Source organism: Equus quagga, chromosome 5 (genome assembly GCF_021613505.1).
Source record: "Equus quagga isolate Etosha38 chromosome 5, UCLA_HA_Equagga_1.0, whole genome shotgun sequence".
NCBI classification, from domain to species: domain Eukaryota; kingdom Metazoa; phylum Chordata; class Mammalia; order Perissodactyla; family Equidae; genus Equus; species Equus quagga.
The window spans coordinates 49,256,627-49,281,956 of NC_060271.1; the positions used below are offsets into that span (position 1 = coordinate 49,256,627).

At 52.5% G+C, this 25,330-nt stretch overlaps 1 protein-coding gene across 2 annotated transcripts in view; it reads right to left on the reverse strand.

The window, feature by feature from the left end:
* SH3RF3 (SH3 domain containing ring finger 3) overlaps window positions 1-25,330 on the reverse strand; it is a 346,149-nt gene that overhangs the window by 9,338 nt on the left and 311,481 nt on the right. Inside the window, exons 9-10 of one of the 2 annotated variants that reach the window (XM_046663563.1) lie at window positions 7,407-7,741; window positions 2,207-3,061 (exon numbers count right to left, since the gene is read on the reverse strand). In XM_046663563.1, coding sequence (XP_046519519.1) covers window positions 3,037-3,061; window positions 7,407-7,741 — 360 coding nt within the window. In that variant the 3' untranslated portion in view covers window positions 2,207-3,036. Of the gene's footprint in view, window positions 1-2,206; window positions 3,062-7,406; window positions 7,742-25,330 lie in introns of those variants that run through there. The other variant, XM_046663562.1, reaches the window with a different exon arrangement.

Here is a 25,330-nt window from a genome sequence, read left to right on the forward strand (position 1 = left end):
CTCCCCACGTGATCTCCCCAGCACAGTCTCCCACGGGCCCTCCAGGGTCGCAGCACTCGCCCCTCTTGGGCTCCTTGCTTTACCCTCTCTCCTCTTTTGCCTGCTGTCCACTCAGCAGCCACACAAGCGAAAACACAAGGTGGAGATCACCGCACTCCTTTGTTTAGAACGAGCCAGTGGTTTCCCATCTCTCAGAGTAGAGGCCAAAGCTGGGAAAAGTCGTCTGTGTTCCCAGTGCCCTCCGAGCACCTCTGTGCTCCTTGACCTCCCCCTGCTGCGGCCCTCATGCCCAGGTCAGGGCTCCTGCGCTGGCTGCTCCCTCTGCCCTGAAAGCCCTTCCCTGTCACAGCCACCTCAAGCCTGCCCTGCCCTGCATGTCCCCGGCGCACTCCTACCCTCGCAGGCCCGGCCATCACCTACTTACTGCACTTACTGCAGGTCTCCCACCCCATCAGGCGAGCCCCTGACGACGCAGGGACTTGCTCCTCCTCTCTGCTTGTGCTCAGTGCCAGGAAGAGGCCTGCACACAGCAGCAGCTCAGTAACTCTCCTGTTAGCACATGCTGGAGGGAGGCTGGGGGCCTGGGAGGGGGCTAGTGGCTTGAAGGGTAGAGTCTCTGTCATTCCTTCATATGGAAGAGGGCTGCAGCCCTGATGGGGAGAAGGACCCTGACAGACTGTGTGGGCGGTGGGCCTGCGCCTGGGCTGACCTGTATCAGGGGCCACCCTGAGGCGGCCTTGCTGTTCCCCTCTGCCCTGGCAGTGCCCAGGCTGTGGTCCTGGCCCACTAGCTGGGTGGAGAAGATGGGAGAACCCTTTACCCTCAGTCTTCTGTGGGCTCCCAGCTGGCTGTGAGAGCCTGTCCCCGGTCCCTGCCTCCCCTCATTGGCCACAGCCAGACGAAGGGCCCCTGAAAGAGAGCATCCAGGGATCCTGGCAGCGGGCTGTGCTGAGGGCTCTCAAGGGGCTCTGCGTGTGGAGCTCTGACCCAGGATATCCTGGGCTTTAAGAAACTAGGACATTCATTATAAAGAAAAGAGCTCCTAAGTCAGATTTCTCAAACTTCGCCCATTGGCTTCAGGGCCCTGGGTCAGGTTCCTGGGCTCCATCCTGGACCTATTTGAGTGGCTCTGGGGGAAGGGGCCAGAGAACGTGGATTTGCAACAAATCCTAGGGTGAACGTCTGCACCATTGGGGTATCTGACCATTGGGGTGCTGAGAGAGACCTCACCGCTCCTCAGCCCCACCTGCTCCCAGGGCCTGTGGGGCCGGCCTGTAGAGGCTGGGGCAGAGAACCCATGGTTTTGGGCAGCCGGGGTTGGCGCTGGGGCTCAGGATGACGCACAGGTGGAGAAGACCAGGCCCAGCCCTGGGGCGCTCGCGGCCCCAACTGGCCCCAGGCAGTGAGAGCAGGGCAGAGAGGCAGGTGGCTCCTGAGGCCCACCTGGCAGGCATGCAGCGTCCTGCTGCCCAGGAAGCATGGCTGGCTAGGCGCCCTAAGTGTCTTGGAATGGCTGCAGGTGCAGGAGTGTTGGGCCAGTCTCCACCACTGTCCCCGGGTGCCAGATGCTGGCATTTGGGGTATGGAGGAGGAGAGGAAGGAAAGCGTAACTCCTGCCCTGCCCCCAGCCCAGCTGCCTGCCGGCAAACTCCCACAGGAGGACAGATGGCTGTGGGGACACAGCAGCGGCCTGTGAGATCAGCCAGCCCTCACACAGACCGTGCCATTCCCACAGCCCAGCACTCGGGCTGTGCGTAGGACCACCAAGACCAGCGTTGGTCCTACTTGTGGCTTTCTGCCGTCCTCCACCTCCTCTCCAAGCATCTGCCTCCTTCTCTCAATTCCCCAAGGAAAAAAAGGCAAAGAGTGTGATGATTTCTCAGACTCCGAACACAAGTTTTGGCTTTTGCCTCAACTGCCAGATGTGAAACAAACAAGCAACTTTAAAAATGTAATTTGTTAGGGGGAAAAAAGCAATTTGGTGCTTCTGAGCAATTCAATGATTTAATGAGTCCAGATGGGTAATGTGGGTTGAGTGCATATGAACGCACATTCCACGTTTCTGTCCAGATCATTCCAAGACTCTGATCATTCCAAGACTTCCTGCTGCATGAAGTATCTGATACTCCCTGTTATAGACACAAAGACCAGTTGAAGAGTTAAGGACGGCAGCTACTCCTGTGTCATGATTGTGATGTCGTAAATCAGTAAGAGACTGCTCTCTGCTGAGTTAAGGGTCTGTCAACCAAGCTACTTTTCAGACATAAGACTTGGGGGAAGCAAAAGGCTCAAAATCAGAGTGAATTCTTACCACTGCTTATTGCAATTTGCTTTCTGTGTGAGGTCTGGGGCGTTCTCCTCCTGTGTCATCTGCTCCCCTCCCTGACGATGGGGTCACAAGGGGACGCTCTGGGTGGTGGGTTTTTCACAGCACTTGCTTCAGCACAGCTGAGGAGGCGTGCTCTCCGAGTTGGTGGAATGTGGTCATCACAGAACAGTGTCCACCAGGAACTTGGAAGTGATGATAATGATACATCTACATCCTGGACAGTGAACTCTAATATCAACACGGGTATTAGTTGCCTATTGGCCTGTAACAAATTTCCACAAACTTTGGGCCTGATACAGCACAAATTTCTCATCCTGCCGTTCTCTAAGTCAGACGTCCAAGACAGGCTCACAGGCTGAACTCAAGGTCTCGGCAGGGCCGCATCCCTTCTGGAGGCCGCGGGGCAGCAGGCATTCCCTAGCCTTTCCCAGCTCCTAGAAGCTGCCCGCACTCCTGGGCTGGAGGCCTCTTCCTCCATCTTCAAAGACAGTGAGGACGGCTGAGTCCTCACGTGGTGTCACTTTGACTTTCTCTTTGGCCTCCTTATTCTATTATGAGGACACTAGCGGTCGCACTGGGACTGCCCGCATACTCTGGGATCGTCTCTCCATTTGGAGTCAGCTGGTTAGCAACCTTTATTCCATCTGCAGCCTTAATGCCTCTTCGCCATGTAGGGTGACACAGTCACAGAGTTTGGGGATTAAGGCCTATACATCTTTTGGAGCCATTATTCTGCCCAACAAGACACATAAAACATCAAAGAAAAAAACTTTTAAATCCTAGCAAAGCCAAACAACTTACAGGTCAGCAAGAGGTGAGGATGGATAGACTGAGTGTGTGAACATATGGGAGAAAAAGACTGTGCTGATCAAAAGGAAGGAGAGCGTACTAGGCAGCACTGGAGGCATCATCATATCATCTTATCATTATTGTATATGTTATATCATATAATATTATTATACACATCATTTCATGTATTACTGTTATCGTTGTGTCTGTTTATTATGCATTCATAATTTTCCGGGTATTAGTCTAGGTGTTTTACAAATACTGTAACTATCAGGCAGGTATTATCATCCCCATTTTATATGTGGGGGCACTGGGACCCAAAGAAACGAAGACACTTGTTTGGGGTGAAATGGCTGATAAGTGTGCCTATTGCTCAGAGCCACTCTGCACTATTGCCGGGAGTGAGGAGGCAGGCATCCAGAGGATGGGGGCGGCTGGCCTGAGAACTCAGCCAGGTCTGCATACCCCTGCCGGGGAGACAGGGCATTAGACAGTTTTACCTGGTCCCATAACTACACCCCTTTTGTGAGTTACCCAAGAAACTTGGCTTCCTGCACACTGTCAACAAGGCGTGAGTATGTGCAGACTGCCCAAGAGTTAGGCTAGGGAGGGACGATACTTGCACTTGGTCTACACATCATGGTGTGGGCTTGGCTCTTACAGGTGTCTGGAATGGGGCCTCCAGGGAGCTGATGTGCAGGCCGGGCCACCCCAGCTGGGGACCTTCCCCACGTTGCTCTTCTGGGTGGCCTCCCGCCACAGCACCGTACAACCTGAACTTCCTTCCTCAGAGCAGATGGGAGAGCACTCCTCTGTCCTCTCAAATCCTCTGGAAGAAACGGTTACACCCCAGGGAGTCTGTACACAGGAGGCGCCCAAAGCCCAGGCTGGGCCAGCCAGAGGGAGGGCCACTGATCGGCATGTGGTGCTGGAAACCTGGAGTCTGAGGCTCCGCCCATCCTTCACTAGTTCCCACCTCGCTATCGCAAAGTGGCCTTGCCCACAGCAGGCATCCTCAGACACGTGGGGCTCGAGGCATGCCCGGGGCCTCCGGGGCAGGGCTTCCCACTGCAACTGCTCCCCTCGGCTGCGAGGTGAGTTTGTGGACAAGCCTGCAGAGCCCAGGTCCAGTGCTGTCTGGGGCCACCCACCTGAGGAGGAAGGCTTCCCACTGCCACGTCCTCAGCTCCCACCTGCCTGCGCCCAGACGCGAGAGACCTGCGGGCAGCACTGGGCAACGGCAGGTGGCGTCCTGGGGCTCATTAGGCAGTCGCTTGATTTCAGGCTGTGTTTGGAAAACTCTCATCACTCATGAGCTGTGCTGGGAACAAGGAGGGCACCACGAATCTCTGGGTATAATAACCCCGTGATTAGATGAAAGATTCAGAGCATGGGAGTAATTCCATGAATTTTCTAGTGAATCATAGACAGCCATGATTTTTCAGAGTAGGGTCTTTTAAGATCTTTTACTGAAGAGTTTGAAAGTTGAGGGATCTGGGAAAGGACAGAAACCTAGGGGAGACATGGGAGCAGGTTAGAAATATCTAGAAGTCTGTCATTCTCAGGAGCCACCCACTCTGTGACCTGGGGAGGAGGGACTCACATTCAGAACTCAAAGGCAGCTAGGGGATGATCCCATGGAAGTAAGAAGGTCCTGGAATGGAAGAGCTGCCCAAGGTTGGAGGGGGCTCCCTTCGGAAGGGAAGTGGGGCTAGGGGAAGAGACAGAGAGTGTGTGGTGGGTGTGGTGTGTGGTGTGTATTTATGTGTGTGTCATATGTGTGTGTGATGTGTGTGGTTGTGTGTTTATGTGTGTGATGTGTGTGGTTGTGTGTTTATGTGTGTGGTGTGTGTTTGTGTGTGTCATATGTGTGATGTATGTGGTTGTGTGTTTATGTGTGTGGTGTGTGTTTGTGTGTGTCATGTGTGTGATGTATGTGGTTGTGTGTTTATGTGTGTGGTATGTTTATGTGTGTAATGTATGTGGTGTGTTTGGTGTGTGTGTAGTGTGGTGTGTGTTTCAGTGTGTGGTGTGTGTGGTATATGATGTGGTATGTGTTTACGTATGTGTGGTGCGTGTGCTGTATAGTGTGTGTGTGTTTATGTGTGTGATGTATGTGGTGTGTGTTATTGTGCGTGTGGTGTATGTTTATGTGTGTGATGTATGTGGTGTGTGTAGTATGTGATGTGTGGTGTGTGTGTGGTGTGTGCCTGTGTTTATGTGTGTGATGTGTATTTATGCGTGTGTGTGGTGTGGTGTGTGTTTGTGTGTGTGGTGTATGGTGTGTGTAGTATGAATCCAGTCTTCTAAGGGGCGTGGGGACTTGCTGTGGGCAAAGCACTTCCCTGCAACGGGCCCAGCCCTGACCGGGGGGGCTTGCAGGTGCACCTCAGCCAGACAGTGCGTGCTGATCCGCCGTGGAGGATCCAGAAGCAGAGGCTGACGCCCTGGCAGGGGTGTGACGTGTTCCGACTGGGTATAAGCTGAAGATGCCCAGACCCTCTGTGGACCAGGTGAGTGCACTGGGTGAATGCTGACCGTGCACCTCACTCAGGGGCTCAGAGCCAGGTCTGGGGGTTGGAAAGCCCTCAGTTCAGTCCCTGGCTTGGCAGCTAACTAGCTGTGTGACCTTGAGCAAGGTACTTGGCCTTTTACGAACCCTCAGTGTCCTCATCTATAAAACGAGGACAGTGAATTCACAGCTTCTTGGGAGGATTCCCTGAGAGAATACACATAAGAAACGCTAGCAGATGCTTAGCGGCATGCACAGCATGGCCGTCCTGGATCGTCATGGCCAGAATCACAGCAATTGCTGAGTGTTCTGAGCATCGGCCCTGCAGTAAAAGCAGGCATACATACGGACTTTCACTTCACCTGTTTATCAGAAAGCCGTGAGCGCTGGCCCAGTGTCCCTCCACCAGCCTGCAGAGAGAGTTGTTCTCTCAGTGACCCTGGGTCTCAACGCCACCCCATTGGCTCAGCTCGAAGGCCATCATCAAGGCCAGGGCTTGGCAAACTGTGGCCTGCGGCTAACTCATGTGGTCTGAGAGCTAATGTTGTTGCACTTTAAATGGTTCAAAAAGAAATCAAAAGAAGAAGCATATTTCCATGACATGAGAAAACCATATGACATTTAAATGTCCGTGTCCACAAGTCAAGTGTTACTGGAATACCAGGCCCACTGTTTCTGTATTGTCTATGGTTGCCTTAACGCTGTAACAGCTGAGGTGAGTAGTTGTGACAGAGACCATGGCAACATCTGCAATATTTACTACCTGGCCCTTGACAGAAAATGTGTCCGACCCTGATCAAGGTGGAGCCTCTACCAGCCTGGACATGGCGCTGGACCTAGCAGATGCTCAGGACAGTGGTGGCCTTTTCAGGCCACAGGCACCGGGAGACATGCAGCAGAGCTGGCTGGCAGTCAGTGTGGCCAGGCAGAAGCACCAGGACTGTTTCCTCGTGAGCCTGCTCACCTTTTTACTAGTTAAGCCGCGTTCCAACGAGAAGGAATTTAGGCAGGAAACTGCTTCCCCGCTGTCCTAATCTGACACCAGCCCCTCTCTCTGCAGAGCATTCTGGCCCTTACTCGGAGCTCCCTAAGGACTAATGGGCCAACCCACCTCTGACCCGTGAAACTCCTAGGTGGGTCACATCGCCTCGGTTGGATTGATTCCTGATCTGTAAAACTCTAGGCTAAACTCTATGAAATTATTAGTTTTGGGGAAAAAAACCCCACAAAAAAACAAAAAAACCCACAAAAAACCATGAATATTAGCAATTTCATATTGTTCAAGCCAACAGACTATTTACCCTTGAAGCCAACTTTGGGGTAAGGTTGTATAATTCTAAGATGTCAGAGTAGGCTGAGCCTCAACAAAAGCTGCTCCCTGGGTGGGGCACACAAGCCCACGGGCACTCAGCCCAGGTCCACTCCAGGGTGCCCCCAGCGCTGAGGGGACACAGTCCTTTCGCTACCCCTTCACTCGCTCTTTGGGCTTAGTACCCTGTCAGTTCTGCCACATTTCCTGATGATCCTTTCTAAATCCCAAACTCAGGACCCCGATGGATTCAGAACATGAAATATGCTCCCGTTCACCTGCAAACTCCTTTTATCTGATGCTCACCGTCCAAGCTCAGGAGTTGAGTAGATGTGGATAGTAAGGGATGTCTGGTAAATTTAATCCTTGGGAAATCCCCATTGTCCCGGTTCCCCAAAAGTGGCTCCAGACCACAGAGACCAACCCACACCAAGGTCCCAGAGGATGGACACCCACCTCCCGCTTACCTCTCTCTAGGCAACGGCTTGGCCTCGGGCCGGATGGCGGCCATGGAGAGAGGTGCTTGCCGGGAAGGGGATGAGGAGAAGTTCAGATCCAAGGAGCCCGCCTTTCTGTGCAGTGGCTCCATCCCCATCGCCCCCTGCATCTCACTCTCTATGGGGCAGGACCCTGCCCTGCCATGGATGGACCGCGAGGACACTTCGGGCCCCAATGCGCCCTGGAGAGTGGCATCCACTGCCACCTGGGGGTCGTGGGTCGGAGAGATGGATGGCGGGGAGCGAGACTTCTTCTTGGTGGACGCCCCAGCTAGAAGTTTCAGCAGCCCGCTCTTCTTCTCTTTCTGGAGAGACATGCAAAGTTAAAATCAATGGGCTAATGCTTCTAAATGCCCTTGTTGTTAGCGAGAGGGGAAAGGATAATCCTGTTCGGAAACTTTAAACAAAATTTTGTTCATCTGGTTAGAGGAAGAAAACAAAACTAAGACCGAAAGTTTTCCTTCCTTCCCCAAACCTGGCAGAAGTGCTCAAAGCAGACCCAGGAGGCCCTGGGTCAGGCCGGTGGAAAGTGCCATTCCCAGGAGTGGATGCTGCGAGGGGCGGTCCCAAACACCCCGCTCCGCATCGCAGGACCGTGTCCCAGCCTGGCACCGTCATTTGCTGTGTCAAAGGAACCAGCAGTCAGCATAACTGGGTTTCTCCTGCCCCAGTTTTTCCAAGTGGACTTTGCAGGTGGGGGCTAATCCTTCTCCATTAGGCTTCCTGAGATTAGCTGCCCAACCCTGGGTTCCAGAGCCAAAGGCCATGGGTCCCGGGCACAGCACCACCTGGAGCCCCCGGGCAGCACCGGACGCCACGTCTCCTCGGCACAGAATGCTTTGCTGCACACAGGGAACCTGGAGTGTGCTTGTGCCTGCGTTTGTGTGTGTGCCTTTGTGTGTGTGCCTGCGAGCATCTCGTCTAATCCTGGGACAGCAATTTGCTGGACAGGGAGGAGCGCTCGTCCCAGAGCTGCGGGCAGCCCCTGGGTGACGACGGTGGCTTCCCCTCCCACCCTGAAGCCCCTCACTGGGAAATATCCTGGTACAACCTCTTCACCCAGCAGGCCGGCGGCTTCCTTACCTCACGAGAAAGGGCTGTGCAGGATGTGACAGCACACGGGCCATGACCCTCACACCCAAGACAACGAAAATAGCTTAAAGGAGCTGCCCTCGCAGTCAGGAGGCCTGTTTCAGTGCCACGCACGAGGACGTCCAGACCCGTCTCCAGGTCCATCACCCAGGCCCAGTTCTCATGGTGATTCTCCCCATCTCAAATGGCCACCTGCAGGCAGGACGACCAGCACAGCATCTTCATCTGATGTCCCAGATTCTGTACTCTCTTGGCTCCCTCTATTTTTTCTTTTTAACTGCACTTTAAAAAAAATAGATGCGCTTAATTTATTGGGCTTGATATACAATCCAGGCAGAGAATCCTTGTCCCTGAAGACTGAGGCCCAAGTCTGGGAGGTTGGTCCAGGCCTTTCAGCTCCAGCAAACAAGGAAGGCAAGAAGCAGTGCTGGGCTGGAGGGCAGGTACAAAAACTGCAGACACGGTCGTCAGACCCCTTTCAGAGGCGGGATGGACGCGGAGCCCACCTGCCTAGCCTGGGTCCTGAGGGGATCAGCACAGCTCAGAAGGGGCCCAGACTTCTCAGAGATGCACTACAGCTCCTCTCCTCAGTCTCGCGTTGTGGGGCTCGGAGCAGGCCTGCAGGAATAACTGACAGTTTGGCTGGGTGGCAACACCAACCCAGATAAGGACTAGGCAGTGTCCCTAGGGGGCCTGGCCCAGGATCCACCACCACCTCTGCCTGCCCTGCATGCTGTGCAGGATGGTGATGAGTGGGCATCCCAGCCTCAGCTGCCTTCCGCAACGGCCTGTGGTAGTCACATGGAAATGCTTAAAATGTTGCCACTGACACTAAGAAAACGCCAGGTATGAGAGAAAAGAATCATACCCACTTGAGGCTCGTCCGTGTGTGTGTGTGCATGAGAGTTGCGTACATGTGAGTGCACTGTGTGTATGAGCGATGTGTGTGTGTGGAAGAGTGTACACACACAGAGAGGTGCTTTGATAACCATGTGCCTGCCCTGGAACCTGGACACGTTCAGGGCTTCACTGGAAGCTAGTTTTCTAATGTTCAACGGAAGCTAGGTGGCAGGGGGACATGGAGACATGGTGTAAGATGGTGGCAGTGCATGGAAGTCTGAAACGATAGTCACTAGGTCAGCGATGACCACTCAAGAGTCTGCTGTGGTCACAGGGCTGGGTGGACCCGGAGGTGGGGAGATGGGAGGTTTCTCTTCCCGCCTTCCTCATCTGCGTGAGTGGAACCACTGGGCAGGCGAGTGGTGCTGAAACCCCCATAAAAGGCACACATTGAGGGACAGGCAGCTGCTTAGGCTGAGTCAGTAACACTTTGTTATGAATGAGTCCATGTGTTTTTCTCTTCTCCCAGCACTGATACTAATAGAAAGGATGGAAGCAGATGTCCTAAATACCGCCCACCATGAGAAGAGGCTGGCTGGAGTGAGTCCCAGCTGGGTGGGGAGCAGGTGGGCTCAGGGCAGCCTTGTCTGTTCACCTTGCCCAGTCAGCCCTATTCCACGTCCACGAGGAAGATGCGCATGGAGCACACCTAGGGAGCTCAGTCATTCGGCCACCAGGGGGCGTCACGCAGCTGGCTCAGAAGTGGCCTCAGGGCCTCCGAGTCCCTAAAGTAGCTGAGGCTTGTGCGACCACCAGGGAGTTGGTAGTGTGTGTCTGGCTCCTCACGAGGATCGTCTCCTGGGACCACAGGGAGGGCCCGGAGGTGGGAGGATGCAGTGGGTGTGAGGGGTGCCTAAGGGTCAGGGCCCTCTGGGCCCAGCCGTCAGAGCCCATCTCGGAGTCCCAGAGGTCACCAACTGCCTTCGCTTCCTGCCAGCACGCTCCCCACCAGGTTCCCCTTCTTCAGCCCTACTGCTCTTCCCTAGATGGACAAGGGTGCTTCCCATTCCCTCCCCTTCTCCCTCCAGAACAGAAGCGTTGAGGCCAGCATTCCATGCTGCTCTCTGCAGGATCCCAGTGCCTAGCCTGGTGTCTGGAAGACAGCAGGCACTCAATGTCCTGGACGAACAACCCTGAAGGAAGCGAGCTCAGCCAGCACGGGAGCCCCCATGGTCCCTACGGGGTGCCCTTCTGCCTCATGAGGAAAGGACAGATTCAATCAATCAACAAAGACTTTCTTGCAAGGTGCTGCCGCAGGACAGAAAGCCCTGGCACCATGGGCCGAGCCTCAACGGGGTGTGCAGTGAGCTGAGACAGGGGAAAGCCACTGGGCCACTCAGCATGTCTGCAGTGAAGTACAGCCTGGGTGCATGTTTGGAAAGAGGCACGTGGGCGTGATGGATAATTTTCCTGTCTCAGATCTGCATGCTTAAATATAACCAATCATCATTTTAATTTCACTTCGACAAACACTGATATCATGGCTGGAAAACGTTCTCCAAAAGGTCTGCTGTCCATGACAGAACTCTGCTAATGCCGTGAGCACCCAGTTCTGACAAACTGCTGTGACAGTCAGTGTGCCAGCAATCACGGTGCACAGGGAACTCCCGGAGGATGGGGCGGGCGTTCCAAGCACTTTCCCTGGGGGCCATCCTGTTCTGTGTGATGCAGCTAAGAGTCAGCTAATGGGAACTTTGGGGGTGTCAGGAACAGGCTCACTGGTCGATCATGGGGCAGCCCCATGAGACAATAAGAGAATAAGAGGTTTCAGAGCATGCAGTTTGGGGTCAACGTGCGCTAGGAGTTTATGTAAAGGATAGATGGATTTGCTGGGTTTCTCTGGGACCAGGACCAAATTAGGGACCATCATGAGCCTGGGAAAATGCCGAGAGTGATGTCCCCGTTACATTTCAGGGGTCATTTTTTCCCATACAAGTTTTAGAGGGTCGCTGCTTTCCTACACAACTTTCCTGCCAGCATCCTGCTGCCTCCATCTGTGGTTTAAATTCCCCTCTCCAGGGGAGGGGTCGCTTTCCATCCCCACGACCCTTTGAACGGCCAAGGTCCAGTCATTTCAGCCTTGCCAGAGGACCCCAAACAGACGGAGCTGTGGGAACAGAATGCCTCCCTCTCTCACAAGTCCTGCCATAGGAGGAGGCACCTCTGCAGAGAAAGGCGCCCTCACCTCCTGCTTTCACCCAAAATGAGCGTGAGGCTCCTGCTGCCCCTGAGGATAGCCCTCCTCTGTGACGCGCTGGGCAGCTCCCTGCTCAGCGCACCTGCCTGAGCTCGCACCACTCCAGCTGTGCACTCTGAATCCAGCCGCTCGGGCACTGTTTGCCTCACCAAGTTGTTAAGATGACAAATACAAGAGTGCTTTTTAAACTATTAAAGCATCTCACAAATATTTGATTATGTTGCTGTTTTTATGACGTGTTTGCCTATTTTTAAGTTTTTGCAAAACACCTACAACCTGGTGAGCTCCCAATACTTTTTTGTTCAATGAATAAAATTGATTCATCTCTACAACGTGATGTCTCACCATTAACCCTTGCTTTGCCTTGGGAGAGGCTGACACAAGGACCCCTTGAAGATTCTGACTCAATAGGTCTGAAATGGGGACAAAAAAGTGATTCGGATACAGAACCCAGCAAGTGATGCCTTAGAAGCGAAGGATCATCTGTGCAAGCTAAGTGGGTTTGGAAGACCACACACAGTGAGGTAGAGACACAAAGAGGGATGAGCTTTTTGGGAAGGTGATAAAGCTTTTTGGGAAGGCACCATGGTTTGTTGTTAGTCCCCAGGCCCGGAGACAAGACGGGTTTCAAAGCAGTGCTTTAGAGCGCTCAGTGCACTGGAGAGACAGGCCCAGCTGTGGGCTCGAGCCATTCAGCAGCTCCCAGGGGAGGCCGTTGGCCCCAGTCACACTTTGAGCGGCCAGGGCCGATGTGTGAGCAACAGCTCAGCGAGTAGGGCAGGCCACCAGCAGAGGGACATGCACCGGCGAAGGACTGCAGGCACGACACAGGGGCATTCCAGAAGATACACACCCAGACCTGACAGCCTTCCTCAGCAGGCACACGGAGCAGCATGTGAAGAAGGAAGAGCTCAAAGGTTACACGAAGAAAAGCTATGTGTGCACACACACCCACACTTACAGATACACTCTCATACTTGTAGACACACACACTCACGTTTATAGACACACCCACACACACTTATATGCACACACGCTCAAACTTATAGACACAAATTCTCACACATACACACACACACCCTGAAATAAAGTCATGTCCTACCTTTAAAGAATCATCTGGAAATCTAATATTAAAAAGAGATATTTGAAGATGTTCATTCATTATAGGAAAACCGTAAAACATTTTACAAATAATGAAATAATAGTTTTTCTGTTATGATTGAGATAGAGGTTTCCCAGGGGTCTTAATTGTTTTACAGAACACTGTATAACAACTTGGCAAAAGGAAAAAGAAATTTAAAGCTTAAATTAAGAACTGTTGCCAGTTAAAAGTCAATTGAAAATTACGGAAAATGGTCTCTGAAATTATAAGAAGCCAAAGGGATAGAATTTGATTTATAAAATGTGACATTAAATCTTTCAGGGATACAATTCACTTAACTAAAATGACGTAAACCTGTAAAGGTGACCAATAAGTGCCCCATTCTTATCAGGCTGTCTCCTTCATTAACCCACGCTGAAAGAGGTGGCCACGGGACCAGTGCCCTCAAACAGATTTACCTTCTCAATTCGTTTTTGCTTAGGGCAACATCTAAAATATTGGCCAGGCGCACACTGAACACTGGCCAGATGTGGCGGCAGCACACAGACGCGGACCTGATTTGCAAGGCTTAGCCCTGGAAGCCAGGACGCCCTTGACTTGCAGGATCCCACACGGGTGGCACAGGCAGAGGGGTACTCGCTCTTTTCAACATCAGAAGGGTAGCTGAGAACTCATTAGCCTTGGGAACAAAGGTTCAAGCATGATCACACAGTTTCACTTTGCCAGGTGCACACAATGACATTTGCATGAGCTGAGACCCAGGAGACAGTGGCCATGGGTCACGTTCAGTTCATGTGTTGACACTCAGGGACCTGGGAGTATCTGCAGACTGTCTAGAGAAAGCATAGAAATATTCCCCACAGACCATTAATATTGGCTACAGGGGTGAGCAAGGACAGGAGGGAGGCTCGGGCAGAATTTACCTGTTGTTATGCACTTTCGTAATGATGGAATTATTATGTCTAACATGTATTTCTTTTTAATTTAAGAGAGGAAACATAACAAAGGAAAAAGCTGCAACCTGTCGCGTTGAACATAATGGTACTAGATGTGATGAACCAGAGAGAATTTTTGCTCTTAATTAGCTTGTAGAGAAGGAGGTGATCTTATAGGAGGGGGCAGTTGGAGTGGCCTCGAGAGCTGGGCTGATCTGGGCATCGTGAACAGGGGTGGCTGGTGGGTGATGTGGCACAGGGAAGGGATCAGGCGTGGAAGGAGCAGATCCAGTCAGAAGAAGGTACATGGCGCCCGGTGTGGTGAGACAGGCAGGTGAACAGCACATCTTGGTGGCCTTAGGGCCCAACCCAGGAGCTTGAAGTCTGCTGGGTAGACACTGGGAGCTGCCAGGAGCAGTGCTGGAGGCAGAGGTGGTGGGAAGGGCAGGGAGCAGGGAAGCGAGGGACTCCAGGGTGGCAGGTCGACAGGATGCAGCCACTGATGTTGCAGTGCTTCTGAGGAGCCCGAGCGGGACCGCGGGGCCACGGACGGCGATGGTGATGGTGACCAAGAGTTTAGAGGGAAGGTGACACCAGCTCCTGCCAGCTGGAGACAGGAGGTGAAGAGAGGTAGGCTTGAAGCTGTCCTGCTGGGCAGCAGCCACAAGAACGCGCTCTGTGCCCGTGGGACGGTGGCAGACTCCTTTTTGTTTCCAGCTCTGACATTGTGCCAAACCCTATGTTAATTCTGAGCCATTAGTGATCTGTTGAATGACATCAACATTCTGGCTGACACCGCAGCCTTTAGAATGACCCACAGCTGTACATCTAGGAAGGCGCTGGTGAGACTGAAACACGGTCAGAGGTCTGATCCACACGAGTTTGGCATGACAAATAATGCGGGGGCTTTAAGGAGCCCTTAGGTGTTCAGAATAAAAACCAGAGGACACAGTGCATCCTTATGTTTGCTGAGCCTGGCTCTGGGCCAGCAAGCTGCACTTGGAAGCTTTCTGTCTGGATGTTGTCTTTGGGAACTCCTCCTGTTGGAGATGGGCAAAGGGCCACTCAAAGCCATGGCCTGTCAAAGCGCTCATGGGGGAGGCGCACCTCTGATGACGCCTGAAAACATAGCTTCTGTGAGAGCAGAGAAGGGCTTAGAACAACATAACAGGCACCGTGTGTTCAGAAAGGCTCGACGAATAGAAGAGCTATGATAAATAAAGAGGAAGAAGTCCACGAGCTAATTAAAAGCGACAAAGATTACGCATTCCGCTATTGGCTATTTTAAACTTTAAAACACATCTTCAAAGTCCTGCCCTCACAAAAACAGCAGATAAAGACTGATTCATGAAAACACGGAGGCAGGGAAGCAGCAGCTGACGACGTGCCGATCTTGACGGTGCGCCTCCGGCCTGGCTTCCGGCGGGAAGAGGCTGCGGCCTCCCGCTGCTCTCCTTGCTCTCCCGAGGAGTGAACCTCTGGTGCCACAGCCTTGGTCATGCCCTTCCGCCCGTGGCCTTGTGCCAGGCCCTTGGGAATGGGAGCCGGATGGACAGAAGAGCAGAGGAGCTGGAGATCCTGGTGTCCTGGTCCTTCAGAGCAGAGCCACGGGTCCTGGGAGCATAGACGTTTGCCAGACTCAGAAATGGAGTGAGGAACACTTAGGAGCTGGGCCTCCTGGCAAGTGGTTTTGGGTGACCAGCCAAGTTCAACACAGCAGGAAAGAGCTCCTGATGTGGAGGACCTTTGAGATGAGCACAGCCACATCATCACAGCCGTGGAGACAGATGGAGCTGGGGGTCAATGTCGTTATTAGGTGACTGACCTTGAACAAGTTACTTAACTGTTCTCAGACTCAGTTTCCTCATATGTAAAATGACTACATAACTATATATACATAAAACTATACTGGAACTATTTCTTCAGAAATAGGAACCGGGCACTGTTCTGAGTCTTGTAAGTACCTTAGCTCATTGGCCTCTTAAAACAACACCATAGGAAAATGGAGTCTCTGAGATACTAAACACAGACACAGGATCCTCACCTGGAAAGTTGCATAGTCTGAATGAACCCAGGACTGGATTCCAAATTTTAACTACAGCTCTCCTACTGTGTCATGAGAACTAAAGAAGAACAAGGGGCATAATCTCAGCACAGCATTCAGTGAGTGGTAGGCACCCCATCATGCACTGGTCGGATCTTCATTTGTTTAAGTCACGTCTTGGAGGGGCACTGAGGTATTTACACAGTGTGATGATTACAGAATCTGATGGGCTGCATGACGATAAAATGGCAGGTTAGCCAATTACATACCACCCCATGACACGGGTAGCACTGCATTGCTCTGGGCTGCTTCCTCAAGACAGGACATTGACAGCAGCCCCCTCAGTGCCATGCAGAGGGCTGATGCTGACAACACGTAAGGCACCTGGCAAAGAGCCCAGTGCACAGTAAGCACTCAGCACAGGCCAGCTGTCAGGACGCTGAGCTACGGTGCTGTACAAGCCAAGCTCTTCCTCCACTTGCCTGTCCCTCAGCCAGCATTCACTTCCTGTTAGCATAGGCTGAGGTCAGAGGAAGCACGTGCCGTTCACCCATAAAGCAGGGTGCGAATAGGACTGAGGTGCCAGCTACACGCCCCCCATCCTCTGGAAGCCTCTTGTGCAATAATAGGCTGAGGATGTTCTCCAAGCCCCTGGAACTGTCTAGTCACCCACAGACTGGGTGGCTTTACTAACAGAAACTGTTTTCTCATAGTTCTGGAGGTTGGGAGCCAAAGATCAGGGTGCCAGCAGCGTGGGGCTCTTGGTGAGCCTCTTTTCCTGGCTGTAGCCACCTTCTTGCTGTGTCCTCTCACAGCCTCTCCTCATTGCATGTACGTGGAAAGAGAAATCTCTGTTCCTCTTCTTAAAAGGTCACTAATCCCATCACAAGGGCCCCACCCTTACAGCCTCCTCACATAATCACCTCCCTAGGGCCTCATTTCCAAATACCATCCCACTGAGGGTTAGAGTTTCAACATATGAACTGAGTGGGGGACACAAACATTCAGTACATAACATTCTGCCCTGACCCCTCAAAGTCATGTCCTTTTCACATGCAAAACACATTCATCCCCTCCCAACAGCTCTGATGTCTTGACTTCTTCTGGCATGGACGCTGAAGTCTACGGTCCAAAGTCTTGTCTAAACATGGTCCAAATCACACAGAGCCGAGACTCGGCCACAGTCCACCCTGAGGTAAACTTCTTCTTCAGCTGTGAGCCTGGGCAACCGAAGAAGTCGTGTGCTTCCCAAACACAATGGTGGGGCAGGCATAATAGACATTCTCATCCCAAAAAGAAGAAATAGGAAAAGGAAGGGGCGATGGGTCCTAAGCAAGTCCCAACTTAGCAAGGCAAACTCCGTTAGATGCTAAAGTTCAAGAACAGCCGTCTTTGGCTTGATGCCTCCTTCCAGGCCCTGCGCAGCCTCAGAGGTCGTCTGGCCTGTTGACAACAACGTGGTGGTCCCGATGGTCTTGGAATCTCCCCCAGGGCTGGTCTTCGGCTCCTGGCAGAAGTCTGCAGCCAAACAGCTCTACGGCCCAGTTGTAAAGAATTCGAGAAGTCTGAGCCATCCTTCATTTCATCCTGCTTTCTCTGTCCCCTTCAGTTCAAACTAACAGGGTCTCTGCCGGGTCAATGCCATCTCCCTCCTGGCCTCTGCTGAGGTGGCCGCTTAAGGCCATGGGTCACACTCAGTTTCTCTTTATCAAATGCTTGTTCGGCCTCTTCAGAACAGCCTTTCTCATGTTTTGCAATATGGATAGGCTGAGAATTTTCCAAATGTCCAAGTTCTGGTTCCTTTCTGGTAAACAGTTCCTTCTTCAATTCATTTCTTTCCTCTGGCATTTTGTTATAAGCCATCAGGAGGAAGCAAGTGACTCCTTCAATACTTTGCTTAGAAATCTCCTCAACTAAATATCAATTTCATTGCTCACAAGCTCTACAAAACAGTCCACAAAACACCAGAACACAGTTCAGCTAAATTCTCTGTCACTTTATAACAAGGATGGCCTTCCTTCCAGTTTTCAAGAATGTGCTCCTCATTTCCCTCTGAGATCTCACCAGAATCAGCTTTACATGCATACTTCCACTAGCATTCTGTTCACGATTATTTACGTATTCTCTAGGAAGCAGCGTTCTCTCTAGCTCTCCTCTTTTCCTTCCAGGCCCTCACCAGGACTCCCTTTAACACCCACACATCAAGCACGTACCTCCAAGCCCCGCCAGCCGCTATCCGTTTCCAGGCTCCACAGCGGCTTCCACACGTTCATGCGTCTGTCACAGCAGCACACACTTCACAGCACCGAAATCTGTATCAGTTTGCTTAGGCGTCCATAAAAAATACCATAGACTGGGGGATTTAAACAACAAAAATTTATTTTCTCACAGTTCTGGAAGCTGGAGCCCTGAGGTCAGGGCGCCACAGGGTCCGGCTCTTGACGAGGACTCTCCTTCTGGTCTGCAGCCACTGCCTTCTCCCTTGTGTGCACACAGCCTCTCCTCGTTTGTGCGTGTGGTGAGAGCTCTCCCGTCCTCTTATAAGGCCACTACTCCCATCGCGACGCCCCCACCCTCACGATTTCATCTGAGCCTAATCACATCCCAAAGGCTCCACCTTACCTGGAGGGTTAGAACTCCAACTTAGGAATTCTGGGAAGACACAAACATTCCGTCCGAAGCACTCCTCTACATAACAGCTACATAAGGGACGCAGTCACCTCACTTACAGATGGGGAAATTCAAGTTCTGAGAGATGAAGCGACCTGTCTGAGGGTGGGATCAAGCCTTGGACTCAGGTCTCTGGACGCTGAGTCCTGACTTTCTCTGCCTGCCGTTCCCACTGCAGTTGGTGAATGAGCGAACGGAAGGAAGGTTTGTTTTTCCTCCGTTGCTGGAGTTACCACAGGCCCCTTGCTTGGGTCCTCCTGTGCCTAATCTGCCTTGCACGCCAGGGCCTGGCGGAAGCTCTGGATGCCTTCTCAGTGTTCCTGAGTCTAAAGTCTTCACTTACCGCCCCCTGACACAACCACACCTCCAAGGCTGACCTGGCACAGCCTCTCCCACAGGCCTGCAGCTCATGGACCAAGCCCCGCCTTCTGCTCTCCTGCCAGCCCGGGGGCTTCTCCCTCCCAGCCGCTGCAGGCAGCTGTCCACGTGGCTCACGGGCACAAGGCGTGGCGTGCCAGCTGCGCTGCACCATGTTTGCCTGTCCCGTCTCTGACTTGACAGCAGTCAGCATCCATGTGCCTCTCATCCGGCCCAGTAGTCACCAGATGTTCAATAAGGGTCACGGTGGTACTTAGACTAGTAAGCAGCCTGTACCGCAGTGACACCTTCTGAGTGACAGACATTGGGCGCCACCCTGAGATCTAATTCAGCCAGTCTGGGGGCAGAGGTGATTGTGATGTACACCTCCCTTGCGAGCCTTGATCTATCAGAGGAACAGAGGGCTGGCACCCCCGATTTCTCTCCCCTTGGTTCTCTTTCCTCTCAGCCTCACAGGCCGTCACAGCCTTGCCGAGGGCAGACCTGGGCTGCAGGCATCCCTGGGCCCCGGGCCCAGCCTGGCCAGCACTCCACAAAGGATCCGAACAAACGAGCCTGTTGCAGTCGCATGTGCAGCTTCTGCAGCGTGGTCCTATGCCACTGTCACTCCACACAGCAGGCAAGGCCAGGGTCACAGTGCCCTGGGTGGGCGTCACAAAGGCCACAGCAGGGCAGACCACACTGGCGGATGCTGAGTGAAGTAGGGACCAGTGAGTCTCAGAAGACAGGTGGTAGAGGCTTGCTGGGGTGTGCACTGGGAAATGACCTGTCATGGAGTGCCAGGATGCTCATTCTGAAACCTAGAGACCAGACTAAGCCTCTGGCTAATGAAGGGAAGAAAGGCAACACAGCACCATAGAAAGAGCAGGAAGCAACTGCCTGGGTTCTAATCTGGCTTCAGCCGTGTGCCCTTGAACAAGAGACTTCAGTTTTCTGCAACTCAGTTTCCCCATCTGTGAAATGGGGCTATCAATAGCACCTCCCATAGAGAGTTATAGGGATCAAACGAAATAACAAAGGTAAGATGCCTGACCCCTGGTAGACGCCTGCGTGAGTCTGCTGTCCCCTTCACGTCAGTGTGGCTACAGCACAGATGCTTGCTACCACGGGCATATTGGGCATGACGCCTTCTTTCTGCAGGAATAAGTCTTGCTATGAGTGATACCTGTCTGTCACACCACAGTTGCTTTTTACTACATTGGAAAAGAAAGAATCACCTCTCGGCCAAAGGAAAAGTGCCAGGACCTAGTCTTTTCTTCTCTAAGAACGGTCCTCCCAGGAAGCAAGGCTAAAGCTGCTCCTTCTCACAGGCTGCGATGACATGTGTGCCTGAGGGGACACATCACCCACGTGGCACTGAGCTGCAGGGGCTGTCAGCAAACCTGGAACAGGAAAGAGAGTTCTTGGAAGCTCTATTTCCTGCTGCCTTGGGTTCGTCAGGTGCTCGGATGGGAAGGACCTGACTCGAGCAAATCCACAGGTGTGATCAGCGGTCTGAGGATGGCTTCAGGGGATGTGAGACCCCCTGGAAGTACACAGCTGGGAGTCGGCGCACAAACGGCCTTCAGGAGGTTCTCAAAGGCGTCCATGCCCCCCTCCTTAGAATTAAGAAAGTGATGGTTTCATTCAACTGAGAAACAAGGATGCAAGGGGCTTGTGGATGCCCAGCACTGACCAGCTGCAGGCTTGGACAGGGCTGCAGAGTCCAGTATGAGGGCGCCCAGCAGCCCAGGCCACTGCTTCCTCTGCCCATGACGTCAGTGGAAACTGGGAAGCAAGACTCCTTGGGATAACAGGCACAGCAGAATTTATTTTGCTCTTAATTAAAAAGTACTGAACCAGAGGGAGGTGTAATAGACAAGAAACGTTCCGACTGAGCTCAAGAAAAGAGAGAGAGGTCACAGAGCTAAAAGGGGACCTTGGGCAATGTGGCAAATTATATTTTCCAAAACTAGCCACAAAACTGTCTCCCCTCCCATTCACCCTCCTTACAAAGTAACTTTGGCATTCCCCTTATTAAGTGATAGAAGCCACATCCCCTCCCTGTGTGGCAGGAGACCCTGTGACAGTCTCCACTGATGGAGCACAGTGGAAATGCCACTCATGACTCCAAGGCATGAAGATACCACACACTCACTCTTGCGACCCAGCCACTATGCTGCAAAGAAGCCCCAGCTTGCCCATGTGCAGACCGCATGGAGAGGCCGCATGCTGGTATTGGACAAACAGCCCAAACGAGGGTCCAGCCAGCTGCCAGCACCAACAGCCAACCATGGGTGAGCCAGCATGCCTCGGGATGGCCCCAGCCAGCACACCATCCACAGCCGTCACCCTTCAGCTGAGGCCCCAGACATGGTGGAGCAGAGAGAACCTTCCCAGTGTGTCCTGCCCACGGTCCTGACCCACAGAACAGGAGCACAACATGAGCATGACAAAGTGACTGCTGTTGGAAGCCCCTGAGTTTTGGGGTGATGAGTTCTGCAGCAAGAGGAACTGGTGCACATTTCACTCTGACCCCCATGAGCTCTCCCAGTCTCAGACCAGGCTGCACAACGAGACTGCTGGCGTTGCTGCCTTTGAGTGTCAGGTCTTACACACGAGCATCACACACACACACACACACACACACACACAATTTTTGATAAATAAGTGCAGGATGGAAAAATGAAAGCATATCCCAACAGACTTTGGAGAAGTTGACAGAAATATTGTAAATATGCACAGTTGAAGGTGAACCAAGCATCCAAGTGGACGATGAGAAGAATTCTGTTAGGAAAGATGCCAAGAACTGAACTTCCATATATTTTACTGGAAACATGAAGACTTGCAGATAATCTAACTCAAGCAAATCGGACGGCAGGTTGTGAGCACCAACGAGACGGCGTCTCACACTGTGCGGGGTGCTCAGGGCTAGGAGGCTCCGTCCTGACTTTAAGGCACAGCTGAGGCAGAAGTGTCTTACCCAGAGGATGCCTTTCTCAGGCAGCCCAGGGAATCCAAACCACGGACGTTTGCATGTATCAGAGACAGCTAGATGGCTTTACAGGAACTGAGAAAGAGATAAGAAATGAAAATGGAGCAAGAGCCATAAAGGTGTAAGTGTGAGCTTAAGGCATTTAGAGCATAAAGAGCATTTAAATCACTTGCCTAAGACGCTGCCTCCAATCAAGCAGCTCGTTTCCCTCTGCGAAGATACTGCTCAGCTAGCTCAGAGCCCTTGGTGGGCCCTCTCATGGCTGCCAGTGGATAGAACACTCAGGGAGCCCTCTCCCCAAGGGTCTTCTCTCAACCTTGTAATCATTCAAGTAATGTTTCATTACCGGGGTTGGGGGTGGGTGAGGAGGCAGAGTGGGCAGGGAGCTCGACAGCAGCGGGAGAGAGTTCCTCTGTGTCGGTCCACACAGAAGGCAGGACTCTGTGGGGCTGTGATCCAGTCACTTTAACCCCACCTCTCCGGCTGGGAGAGCCCCTCAAGGAGGGGGTTAGCTCTCCCCCGGCACTGCCCGCCATGCATCTGGCTGGAAGAGGGCCTCTCAGCCCATGGCTGGGAGAACTCTCTGCTCTCCTTTTAGGGATTTCAGGATTGGGCTGGCAAGAGAAACATGGGGCCCCTAAGGACCACGGCTGCAGGGAGCGAGGACGTGCAGCTGAGGCCATAGAGCATGCCGTTTCTTTCTTGGAGGGCAGAGAGCGACGCGGTCTTTGGGCGTGGAGTGCCTTTGTGGAGGAGCAGGCGGCAATTTTCTCTCCTCTGGGTCAGTTCCTAACAGCCAACATGCGATGTTGAAACCAGGGAACAGTTACCTATTAAAGATTAGGGAGCTGGTAACTAAAGTTTTCCAGACAATTATTAATTGTAGTTCTAGTTGTCTGCCTGCCCATCATTAGCTGTGCTGCTTAGGCAACATACCATCCAACTCCCACCAGGTTCCTCGCGGATAACAGCTCCCTGACACTTGGGTCACCATGGTAACGGATGCCGGGGCTGTTTTTCAGGGATTAAGAGTTGACCCCTTCATTCAAGGGTTTAGGCCAATAGAGATCACTAACCCACCAACTGGGCCTGCACAGGTGTCTGATAGGTGAACACCTGATGTCACGGAGCCAAAAACTCCACCTTCAGACCATGTTAATGCCACCATTTGGTGAACATGCGTCCAATGAAGAGGCATGAAGTCTGACTACACTGTGCAGATCATCAAGATACCTCATTCTCCTTGCCTCCAGTCATTTATCCCCACGCTTCAGGGCACCCTGACCCTCTACCCCATAAATATGCCTAGTCCCCACTTTTGGGAGGTGGGTTTGAGATTTGTTCTATCTCCTCACTTCAGGGGAAGAGGGTCCAAGCTTCAAAGATTTCCATTTTCTCCAAGGCTTATGTCATCCAGGGTCAATCTCTTCATAATCACCGTTGAGGCTCATAGAGAGCTCGAGGGCACTTTAGAAGGCATTAGGAAGACTAATATCTCCTAGTCCTTGACATGGTAGAGTCCAGATTAACACAAAAGTTTGAATATTTTGTGTATTAGATCTCACCGTATGAACTGTCTGAAGAGTCTGAGGTGATCTGGGTACTAGGACCTTACCTTTGGGTTATGCCACAATTGTCAGACTCACATATACATAATCTCATTTGATCTTCACCCAAATCCCAAGAGGCACTATGCTAGCATCCTTAGTGCCCCCTAAGAACTTTGTACTGCAGGATGTTAGCAGATCTGGCATGAGCAAGGCTGACCCGGTCAACTCGGTTTAGGAGAGCTGGGATGAAAGGAAGGTACAGCCATCTCCAGCCTATGCTATGCTAATAAGCTAAATTTTTTAAATTAAATTTTATTGTGGTAAATTTTGGTGTACAATACAGCATTGTTGACTATAGGTGCAATGTCGTAACAGCAGATCTCTAGAATTAATTCATGTTGCTTCACGGAAACTTTATTGATGGGCATAAGTTTCCGTGAAGCAAGATGAGTAAGTTCTAATAAGCTCAATTTTACTGCAGGAGTTTTTTGGCAGGCCTAAGGCTCTTGAAAATGAAGGGAAGGATTCTGAAGATTTGGAAAGGCTGAAGAGTTGCCCAAGATAACGACTATCAGCATAACCTCGGGGCACAGCCACACCTGGGCCCCAGGGGCCTCACACCCAGTTCGTGGTTCTAGAGACGTGGTTGGTTTATACACCAGGGGTTCTCAACCAGGGGCAATTCTGCCCCCCAAAGAGACACATGGCAATGTTTAGGGATACTTCTGGTTGTCATTACTGGGATATGGCATGCTACTGGGATCTAGTGGGTAGAAACCAGGGGTGCTGCTCAACATGCTACAGTGCACGGCGCAGTCCCCGCAAGTCTAGCCCCCACAGTGCCAAGGTTGAGAAGCCCTCGTTTACACAACAGGTGTCAGGCTCTACTCGAGAGTCTGTCCCTGTGCCTCCCCTCTGGTCATTTTGTGGTGGAAGGCCGATGTTGGCCAGGTGGGCCTTCTGCTCCCAGACCACCTCTCAGCATCCCATTTCTTTCCCAGCTTTGGCTTGAAGACCTGGGCAACTGCAGGAACTGAGCTGGGAACAGCTCTTAGGAGGCAGGGAGGCTGGCCTCTGCCTTGTGTGGGTTTGCTTTGGGAGGCGAGGGAGTGGAGGAGCAATGAAGAGTGCATTTGGGAGACAGAATGATCCAGAAGCCCTTGGAGATTCACGGATAACACTGAAAAGCACCATTCTCATTTCTGTGACTGGGGAGGGGTACTCCCTTTCCTGGCACTGAAGTGGGCAGGCTGGGGCCGAATCTTGGAAGGTGGCTGAGTTCTCCAGCCGAGAGTGAGTGTGGAGTCTGCACTGCACCCCGAGCTTGTGCCGTGGCCCTGCTGATGCTCCCCGTCTAGAGCACAGGGATCGCGGCTCTCCAGAGCCATCGTACTGCCTACTGTTTCCTGCGACAGCAAAGAAGTATCTGTGGTACTCTGGATAAAGGACAGGGTCTGGCCCTGATGCTGCCCCAAGGCCAGCAAGAAGCTTCTCAGCTCCCCTGTGCCATCTCCCCAGGCAGGCTGAGGCGCCAAGGATGGAGCACGTGAGCCCTCTGCTGTTCTTACTGTAATCCCACCCCCGGGCCAACCGTGGGCTCACACATGGCTGCCAAGTGTCCTCCATGAGGTGTGCCCTTCTCCTGATTGTGCCCACATTTTCCATCAACCATGCGCCACTCCACCGTGGACACAGGTCCTCCCTCCCCCGGCGCTCTGCTAGGATGTCAGCAGGCAAATAACTGTGACCAGCTCACACCTGTAGCCCAAACGACCCACAGAAACCTGAGGGCTCTCTTTTCTCAACTAGGCTGACACACAACCATCAGACCCATAACTCCATCCCTTCCTCCCGCCCCAAAAGAACAGCCACAGATGCTGTGCCCAGAGCCACCTGCCAAGAGCAGCCAGGAGTCCTGCACTTGTGTGTGGACAAGTGTGTGTTCTTGTGTAGCCATGCAGCTCAGCTTCCCTGGCACCTGTGTCTTCTGCACACCTGACAGCTCCAGAAACTTTGCCCCCGCCCCGCAGCCCTGCAGTAAACATCTCAAAC